At 39.9% G+C, this 10,065-nt stretch overlaps 1 protein-coding gene across 3 annotated transcripts; it reads right to left on the minus strand.

Annotated features, from left to right (window-relative positions):
- Nucleotides 1-4,582: 4,582 nt before the first annotated feature.
- On the minus strand, nucleotides 4,583-7,759 carry LOC108074646 (mast cell protease 1A-like). Of its 3 annotated transcripts, none has more exons than XM_017166761.2 (6): nucleotides 7,601-7,759; nucleotides 5,603-5,905; nucleotides 5,481-5,540; nucleotides 5,375-5,417; nucleotides 5,095-5,255; nucleotides 4,583-5,030 (listed from the first exon to the last, which is right to left on the minus strand). In XM_017166761.2, the coding sequence occupies exons 2-6, from the start codon at nucleotides 5,826-5,828 to the stop codon at nucleotides 4,588-4,590; spliced, it is 933 nt and encodes a 310-aa protein (XP_017022250.1). In that variant the 5' UTR covers nucleotides 5,829-5,905; nucleotides 7,601-7,759; the 3' UTR covers nucleotides 4,583-4,587. The 3 variants fall into 3 exon arrangements, with proteins under 3 accessions (XP_017022250.1, XP_070140788.1, XP_070140789.1); XM_070284687.1 differs by having other exon boundaries at nucleotides 5,603-5,998; XM_070284688.1 differs by lacking the exon at nucleotides 7,601-7,759 and adding an exon at nucleotides 6,505-6,537 and having other exon boundaries at nucleotides 5,603-5,998.
- Nucleotides 7,760-10,065: the final 2,306 nt, after the last annotated feature.

Raw genomic sequence — 10,065 nt, forward strand, 5'->3', positions numbered from 1 at the left:
GGTATGGCGCAACTAAAATGCAGTTGTTGTTGCTTTTTTCGCCTTTTCCCCGTATTTGTCTTCAGTCGTTTCTGTAGTTGTTGTTGCCGCTTTGGCATTGTTGGCGGTTCTTTGCCATCGCCTTGCCGCCGGTTATTTGAGGCAAGAACTTGGCTTGCGGGCTCCGTTGGACAGAAAAGGAGCTGACAGGACGACACAGGACTTCGGCCGACGCGACGACTTGACTTGACTCCGTCTCTGACTTGAAGACGGCTTTAATTGCGTTTGAACTTCGGGGAAAAAAATATACTAATCATAAAAAAAGTCAACACAAGGCGAATAGTCGAAATTGAATTGATTCAATTAATTGGAATGGGGTTTTTGGGGGGCGGCAAATTATTTAGAGAGATGCCTTGAAACGCACTTTGATTTGGATTTTGTTGTGTGCAACTGTCAGTTGCATAAATTTCCAGCCGAATGCTCTCGCACAGAGAGATATATGCATATAGAGAGAGAGAGGGGGGAGGAAAACCCCAGTGGAAAGCCTCGTTTGTTGCGCTTATTCACTCATTCGAATATTAATTAAATTGTGTTTAAACTGCATCGACTTTTGACATTTGCAACGGCCTGCTCATTGAAGTGCATAATTTGATTCAGGTAAAAGTCTCGTTTGTGAAATGCATAGCCTTTGACTGAAGACAATCGGTATTGAAAAATATATTTTTGTATAAATATTTCATGAAAAATGAATATTCATAAACGTGATTTTTAAAAAATTAAATATTAGCTCGGTCTTGAAATTATTTAAACTCCTTCTTATGTATTAATTTGTCCATTTAAATTTTATTTAAACCTTTTCCACCACTTTATTTTCTTAAATCCCAGAAAAACCCCTTTCAACTTAGTTCCATTTCCAAGAATAATCGTCCCACATTTCCCGCCACATCTTTTGGCGGCAGACAAACAAAATGGTAGACAGGAAACGTCATCAGCAATGCGGCATGAGTTCCGTTAAATTTTTGTGAATGCACTTCCTGTTCTGCACGGGAAATTAAAACGCTGCCTATGCGGCGTATGTGTAATATTGGCACACACATATCCTGCGAGGAGACAATGCTTCCTACAATCCTGGCAGATAAGCAGCGGCTCATAGTCACCATAATCATAATAATAACAATGGCCCAGGCTCCATTTCGGAGTCATTAAGCGTCGTTTTATGGCCGCTCTGCGTGGGCCAAGCTCCTCGGCTGGACTCCTATCCTCAGCCCATGTCCAATTCTGGGCCAATTGGTATGCATATTTGGCTATTAAGTGCAGCTCGGAGAGAGCGGGCAAAAGAGTTATCTTCAAGCCACTAAATTGCAGCTGATAAACGCGGCCAAAACGAGGTGGCGGCGATGGCAGCAGGAGCAGCAGCAGCAGCAGCAGCAGCAGCAGCAGCAGCAGCAGCAGCGACGTTGGCATTGGCCATGGCGATGGGGGACAACCAAAAACTTTTGGCCCAGACCACATCGTATCAGCTGAAAGAAATTTTAATTAAATGTCGCCGCAAACGATGCGGTAATATGAATCGAGTCGAACGGCATCGAAGAGGAGCTGCGGTGCACTTGAAGAAAGCTGAAAGTATCTAAGCTGAAGGAGGTTCTAAGGCCGCGCGCACACTACGAGCTGAAAGCGGAGCTGACGGCTGACGGCTTATCAGCTCTCTGAAACAAACACACTACTTGTATGAGAGCGCGCACAATGAGAGCGGAGCTGAAAGCTGATAAGGTCAGCTCCGCTCCGCTCTGTTTGATCAACCAAACATGTTTGATTTTGTTAGCAGCTGACGCGAGCAGATTTTTTAGACTATTCTTTAAAAAATTGCCCTAATTAGCGCTTAAGTAACAGAAATTTAAATTTCTGTCCAGTTATATAGAAAAGTATGAAGAATTTTTTTAATATTTATTAAAATAAAAATATTGTCAACTTTCCGAGATACAGGGTGCCAAAGTACACTAAAAAAACGTACTTTGTCAACCATATTCTGGAGAACTGGGTGGTCCGATTTCGAAAATTTAAATGTCATGATGATCTAAATAAATATGTCATCGCATTAACAACGATATTTTAAAAATATTAAAGAATTAAAATATGTTTTTTTTTAAACGTATTGCTTGAAAAACAATTACAAATCAACATCAGCTTCAGCTCGCAGTGTGCGCGGCTGCAAAAAGCTCCGATCGCTGATAAGCTTTCCGCGGATAAGCTCTCAGCCGTCAGCTCCGCTTTCAGCTCGTAGTGTGCGCGCGGCCTTAGGGTTTTCATTAATATATCGAGTGATTTAGGGTAGGAACTTTAAAGTAATAAGCTAGCAAGATGACTAATTAAACTTGGAGTTTAAGTAATTTATAATTTTTAATTTTGATTTTCGAAGTTAATACAATTATCTCGGGAAATATTATAGCTACAACCAGTATTTTAAATATAAAATACAAATTATAAGTAAATATAATATTCAATTAAATATAAAGCTGAAAAAATATATATTTTCCATTAAGTTTAAACCCCCTATTTCTTCAAGTGCATCCTTGTCGCAGGTATTGGAGGCATTATTTTAGCGTTCAATATGATTGCAGCCTGGCGGGCCATTGGCTCAATTTATCACAATGCCAAAGCAGGCCAAGTCGGGGCGCTTGACCAGAAATCACAAAATCGCAGGATTTCCACAATGTGGAGTGCTCGGTGCCGGGGAGTCCACCATCCACAGCATCGGCAATGAGCCTCATGAGCGCCTGTCAAGCGCCGCGACTGCACTTAATACCATTTTCTGACATCGCTGCCCCGTCGCTGCCGTGAATTGCATTTCATGTGTCAGCGTTTTTAAACGCTCTCGGCACTCGGGCATTTTTGGGTTTTCGGAACCCTGGCTTTCCGGATTCCAGATTGGGGTCCGCCAACCCATTGACGGCTAATTTACGGAGTGAGAAGAGCCGCGCCCCTTATGCCCGAGCCGAGGCGAGCTGAGCTGAGCTATTTAATAAGCAAACAATGCGGGAGTAATGCGAAAAGAAATGGGAAATCCTTTAGCCCTTGAACTGCCCTGGGTTATGTGAATGTGCGGGTGGGGAGGGAGGTTAACACGCGGAGGTGACTTTTGGGGGTCAGAATCAGAATCAGCGACTCGCAGTCGCAATCGCAGATGGGGAAAGCTCGAAAGATTCAGAGCACTGGGTGCACTGACAATGTGTTATGGCATATATTTTGGAGGGGATTTTAATGGAAGGATCTTTAAAATAAACTCTTTAAAAAATATAAAAAAAAACAAATAAATTAATGCTTTTTTTAACACACATTTTAAAATTAAAATAGTTTCGATAGATAGTTTTGTGAGGAAATATCTTTTAAATTGTCTCTAGAATAATTAACATTAGATTCTTCTCGCAGGGAACAGGATATTCTATGGTGAATCCATACATTTCTAATATTTAATATCACCTACATTAAACCGAATTTCACAAAATATCAGGTGAAGCCTGAATACCTGCCATGCCTTGGCAGGCATCACTGTACCTTTTACACGTTGAGTTCAAAAATTCATCATTGTTGGCTGCTGCTGCATTGTTGCCAAAACCCACCGGCCCCTCAGGACCCGCCTCCCCCTTGCTCACCTCCACCCGTCCCCCCCTTGCCGGTTTCTCCTGCAGCTCCCCGCACTTACCGCAAACCGAGACTGACTGATGCCTGGGAGCTACTTTTGGGATGAAATATTATAATTACAAGCGAATGTCCTGCGGCCAAGGAGGAGTAGGAACAGTGGCGGGACGTTCAGAGGGGGGTTTCCAGGCATTCAGGCAGGCAGGCAGGCAAGGGGGGAGGGGGAATGGGTCCGTTTGGAAGCGACATCAGCCAAGCCATCAGGCAGTCCAAATCGCTCGCTCTCTCTGTCTCCGCATCCATCCCGCTCGCTCGTTCGGTGTGTTTTTGCCCTGGGGGGCCAACCATCAACCCCTCTTCATGCCCCGCCAGTGGAGTATCAAAGCTGCAGCTTCTTCTTCTGCCTCAGTTGCAACATGTTGCGACGTTGTGTTTATGTGCCCGCCTGCCGGCACTGATAATTTAGATGCGCTGGCTGTGATAAGCCTTGAAAACTGGTTTCAATGTTTCCAACTCCGTCGAACATGTTCGAATATCTTGGGACATGTTCGGACAGCGGCAACAGTTAGGAGCGTGGGAGCAGGATGGCCAATATACACCCTCACCGCCTAACTCCTATTGTGGGTGGGATTGGGGTGGCTTAACCCGTTATTAATTGCAACTCAATGGCTTGCAGGTATTTATTAAGTTTTTGTTTAATTTCTAAAACAGGCATGATGGCCATGTATATTTGTCTCATCTCATTTGCACTCATTTCCCTTCATTTCAACTCACAGCTCGGGCTATGATAATAGCTGCAAGGATATGCAAGGATAAATTATTTTAACTAGCTAATAAATTGTCTATTATACGTCTTTTGCTTAATTAATATTCAGTAATATATTGGAAATCATTTATTTATTATTCTTAGAATTAAAGTAATAAGTTTATAACTTATTTATTATGATTCTAATTTAAGTATTTTGCTTTTAATTAATAATGAGCGGAATAATATTCTCTTGGAAGTGGCGTGGTTCTAACGCTCTTGCCCTTTCCAGCTATTTCTATAATCCAGTTCATATAAAACATTACATTGGTAAAGACCCCAACAGTTCTGCAATTTGGGCCTCCATAGCTGACAATTCCTAGCTGAATAACGCGATTGGTGCCGTCAATGGGATATACGGATGTAATAGGCCCTCCCGAGTCTCCACTGCAAGCTTGGGACATAGAGGATCCGGCACAAATCTGGGACATGTCCACAGTTCCTATAAAAGTGTTGGAACACTTCGTGCGATCGTGCTGTTCCAAGGTAGTTGTCATGAGCACATTGCTCATATGTCCAAATTCCGTTTTACCCCAACCGGAGGCAGTTAGATGCGTTATATTGTCCAAGGGATTGAAGTTGGTAGGCAGACAAATGGGCCTGATTAATTCTGTGGCAAAGGTATTTTAAGTTAACAAATCCGTCTTGGCTGAAAAATAGATTCTTATTCTTACCTGTGTATCTCACTGCCCGAGCCAGTCGATATAGAGCTATATCATTCTTAAAAGTTATATCTCTATTTACGTAATAAGGATGACGTATTTGTAAATTGGCAGGAACTGTGATGGAATTTGGGCCTGGCTTTGTCCAGTCGAACGCGCCCAGAGTAATAGTTCTACAAGGGAGAAATTCTTCAATTATAGATTCAATTATACACCATAATATATAAAATTAATATAGCTTTAATTACTTTAATGCAAAGCATACATTTCAATAGATCTCAAAACCACTTACGTAGATGTGCTAAAGCGGCAATGTGCGGCAGAGAGGACAAAGCCTGTTGGAAAGAAATATTTCATTTAAATTTCCAGATCTGTTATATTTTAATTGACCAACTTACGAGGTGAGATTAGAGAGCCTCCACATGCACCAACACACCTAAAACCCGGACGCGTAGTACCTGATGGATAAATTCAACTTGTTTTAATGTTCCGGTAAAAAATACAGACACTGCCTACTTACACTCATATTCTGTCATAATTAATGCCATCCACGGGTTACCAAACATATTTCCAATTCCACCATTTAATATTCTGAATGTATCTTTTGAATTACTTGAGTCACTTGAGTCACTTGTATATATTGGCGTTAAAGCTCCGCAATTGGAGTCTAGGAATGTAACCGAATCATGTCTGTTTCCCAGAGCCACACAGAATAGCATGATGATGATGCCTCCGCGTTTCTTCATTTTAAATTCTTGACTAATAATCCGATGGCCAGGCACTAAGCTTTTATAGCTCTCCCATTTCGGTGATAAGCGCAGGGCTTTAGATTTACTTAATCATTAATTAATTCATTGAATTGAGAGCTTGAAATAAACTTTCAAAAAATCCCCAAGAAGTTTTCTGGCAAACAATGCTATATAATATAAACAATTGAAATCATTTCAAAAACGTGCAGTGAAAAATATGTCCCATAAACATTATTGATAAGTTTTTATTTTATTCATCAATTATGATTCTTCTTGCTGATAAGCCATATCAATTGGGTTCAAACATTGCAATAAATCTTTAAGTTCTAAGAATTTTCTATGCAGAGTGTCAGTCATACAGTAAGGTTAATTTATATAAATTTAAAATATATATACATAATTATAATAAATTATATTAAATATAGGGACCGTATATAATGATTATTAATGATTATCTTTAAACCAAAATATCATCCACATGGAAAGGTCGAATAAAAAATCGAATCAATCATAAGCAATAATGGCTTAAATCTGGATTTTTATATATTAAATTAATTAATAAACTATTAATTTTTAAGTTTAACTTAATCGCTCAAAGAATAATAATTATTATTTCGATGATAAGAATTATTTTGTCGAGTCTTATTTTCTCTCAGAGAGACTCCTAATATACCACCACACAATTAAAGATTTTTCCTAATAAAACTAAATTATCTCCGATTCACAAAGTTAATGTTTTGACATGCCTACATATATACGGCTGTCAGTTTTATTGAAAATTAGCCTGCAGTTAATTTAGCATGCCATTAAATTTCTACAGACCCATCCTCTCCCGGTTTGCCATCCGTTTTGGAACCGAAAGTAATGCATGCAGATTATAACTTAAATATGAAATGTCACGCATTGACAGGCATTTTTGAAAAGTGTGCAGCAGCAGCAACACAGCAAGTTTTACACCTCGGGGCCAATCCGTTTATGACCGGACCGGAGCTGGGATCCCAAAGCCTCTGGTGCTCTGAAACTCTAAAGCTCTGGTGCTCCGGAGCTGGAGAGATGGATATGGATATGGAGTCTCGGATCAGCATCTCACGCCATGGGTAGCCACAAAAGGCCGGCCACAAAGGCAGCCAACAGAAACAGGAATTTATGTGGCCTTTTGTATTTGCTTCGAGGCGAAAGTGTTCGAGGGGGGGGATCGGAATTGGGTGGAGAGATGATAATGGGAATGGGATTGGGATTGGGAATGGGCACGAGGACTGGGGATTGGTTACTGCGAATGGGACTGGCGACGCAGACTGAGATGACTGAAGAGAGCCCCGGAGATGATAAGGGTCACATGCCAGGTGGGGCCCAGAAATGAAAGTGGGCCCTGCATTTACAGTATTTAGTTTCATCTACCCAAGGCCTAAATAGTTCATCGGCTTATCAGTAGCATTAAGGGCCCAAGGGCAGAGTTTTTAAATTGCTCCAGACATTCCATAAAATTACAACTAAAAATTTAATTTAAATAATATTTATATTTCATTCAGCAGTCAGAAAAGCTTTGCTTAAGTCGGAGATACAGTATTCTCTGAAGAGTATTTAAGACTTTCAATCTCGTACGTTCTACCATAAATGTTTGTATAATATATTAATGTATTTAATTAATTTATATTTGTATCTATTTATTTATTATTTTATCTATTTAATTAAATTTTAAGTTTATTTTATTTAATTTTTTTAAACCAAAAAATCCTTTAGAATTCTGTATACTCTTCTCCTATATTTACCTTAATGGTGATTGCAACATTAACTCGTTTCCCCTTCCGGTTAAAAAGTGTTCAAAGCAATTATCAACTATTTTATACTCCACTCTTTGTTCAGTTATTCGCATTCTGTGTAACTGATTCAATTCCCTGGACTGGTCACAGCTTCCGTTTAATTGTGACCGAAGCTTCCACGCATTTCGCACGCTTTTTCCACATTTTAACCCCACTTCTCACTTCCATTTTTTTTCCAGCCCTTTTTCATCTGTCCCTTTGCCTAAATGCTCCATTGCATGTGTGTGTGGGTGCAGCTGAGGGGGTGTTTTACTGGTGTACAGGTGTAACAGATGTCTGTAAATTGCTTTACTGACTGACTGACTCATCAGTTGGCTGTTGGCGGTCGCTTAACTGCTTCTGTTGCTCCTGTTCGGTTTGTTGTCAGTCAAAGTGTCAGTAATGTACACTGAAAAAAAATGCATTGCATATTTATCACAGTCTAACTAAAGTGATGAGAAATTGAGATTATTTCAATCATTGTAAGCTCCTGCAATTAATTTTATATTCATAATTATTCTTCATAAAACATAAGATGTAATAAATTATCATATGTTTTTAGTTTTATATACACTGAACAAAATATTAAATATATAATGTTAGGCTTTCAAAAAGGAAAAACCCCCAAATACGAGCTTGAGTTTGAAGTTGAATGGAGTTTGTTTTAGTTGTTGAAATTATTTATTCCCATTGGGCTTTCCTTTTTTAAAATAAACATTTTTTAATTAAGTTTATTCCTTTTCCTTCAGTGTATCAATTTATAGGTGTGGGTGTGAGTACTTCACTTATAACTGCATTAATACAAGCTTATGCTCCACAGACCCGGGCCGCCTATTCGTTGTTGCTGCTGCTGCGTCAGTTGCTGCTGTTGCTGCTTTTGTTGTTGTTGTTATTGGACCAACATTGCAACACTCACACACCCCCCTACACATATACGTACAACTGTAAAACGGCATTGCTTACAGGTGCTTACAGGTGCCACGGCATCCGCCGCTGCTTGTCAGTGGCCGCGTTTAACGCTACACTTAAACAAACAGCCGCGTGCGTACACAAACATCACACACACACACACGTCGTACATCACACTCACACACCTTTGCACATTCACCTACATACTCACCTGGAAGCCGCGGAAGAAGCAGAACAACAACAACACACACACACACACACTCGCCAGGATGTGGCCGCCTATTAAGTGATTTTAACACTTTGCGCATGAAAATTGCAAAAAGGCAACGCCGTTGATAATTATCCCTTAATTGCTTAATGAGCGGCACTTGAGCTGCTGCGACGCGTCGACAGTAGCGGCGTAAGTTTAATTAATGCCAATTTAATTACCACGGCACACCAAACACACGCACACCACATACCACATACACATATGGACATGTGGTGGCACTTTAATTCCACAGACTTGCTGTTAAGGATTTCTCAACTATTTGTAAGTGAATTAAATGGCTTGGTCTCAGGTTCATACCCATATCAGTTAATTTAAGGTAACTTTAAGCTAATTAAGCTTGTACTTTTTTATTTAGTTTCAGTTTGGTTGATTTTCATCATTAAGGAAATTGGTGGTGTATTGTTGACCTTTGTTGGTGAACTCTTTTCTACAATAATGGTAACAGTTCCAGAGTCTTCTTTGTATTTTAAATTAAATTATTTAATAGGAGAATTAATTTTTAATAACTTAGTAATTAATTTTATGATAAATATTTGTTTGACAAGTAAGCATGTGCTGTGTATTTTTTAGTTTATATTATTGGTGAAAGTCATCGTTTTATCATTGGAATCATTGTTGAATTATATTTCACCAATGTTCTTTGGTGTTTTGTAATGCTCTTATCTTGGAGAAAAATAATTATGATATGGGAACTCATGGGTATTTTAGTAATTGGTTTCCATGCTCGCTTTAAATTTACCTATGTAAATTTCTCACTATAAAACACTCCCCAGTTAATTAATAGATTCCCTAAAAAACAACAAAATAAAATGCAAATAAGTCTCGCTTAAGAACTGTGTTAATTATTTCCTACATTTCTTGTTGGTCCAACTGAGAGACCACTGGCATACAGTTTCAGCTTCAACTTCAGCTTTCGTAGATGATAAAACCTCGGTGTTCGCTTGGCCGAATGTCTCTATTAGCCAGGGCCATGAGTTATTTGGTTGTTTGGCTTGATTAATGCTCACCTGGCCGTGTTCCGAGGAAAACTTAAACATGCCGGCGGAGCGAAGTACCAGAGCGGTGAAGGATGAGGGGGCTAATGGTGGTCCGGTCGGGCCATTCGGACCTCGCTCTGTGTATGTTTATTGTCAGTGGCAGCTCCGTTTACGCTTTACCCTTTTCCATTGCCGGATGGCCGCCGGCGGCCTCTTCTCTCAGTGATCTAATCTTGTTATTGCCCCGGTCCGGTCCGAGTCTCGGTTTGAGTTGCTCT

Source organism: Drosophila kikkawai, chromosome 2R (genome assembly GCF_030179895.1).
Source record: "Drosophila kikkawai strain 14028-0561.14 chromosome 2R, DkikHiC1v2, whole genome shotgun sequence".
In the NCBI taxonomy this organism is placed as follows: domain Eukaryota; kingdom Metazoa; phylum Arthropoda; class Insecta; order Diptera; family Drosophilidae; genus Drosophila; species Drosophila kikkawai.

What these genes read in the sequence shown, in the direction of transcription:
- LOC108074646 (XM_017166761.2), bottom strand. Translation starts at nt 5,828, where the DNA reads ATGAAGAAACGCGGAGGCATCATCATCATGCTATTCTGTGTGGCTCTG. An exon ending in AGGCTCTCTAATCTCACCTC is followed by an intron (nt 5,418 to 5,480) that starts GTAAGTTGGTCA and finishes TCTTTCCAACAG; the next exon opens with GCTTTGTCCTCTCTGCCGCA. An exon ending in TGCCGCTTTAGCACATCTAC is followed by an intron (nt 5,256 to 5,374) that starts GTAAGTGGTTTT and finishes TCTCCCTTGTAG; the next exon opens with AACTATTACTCTGGGCGCGT.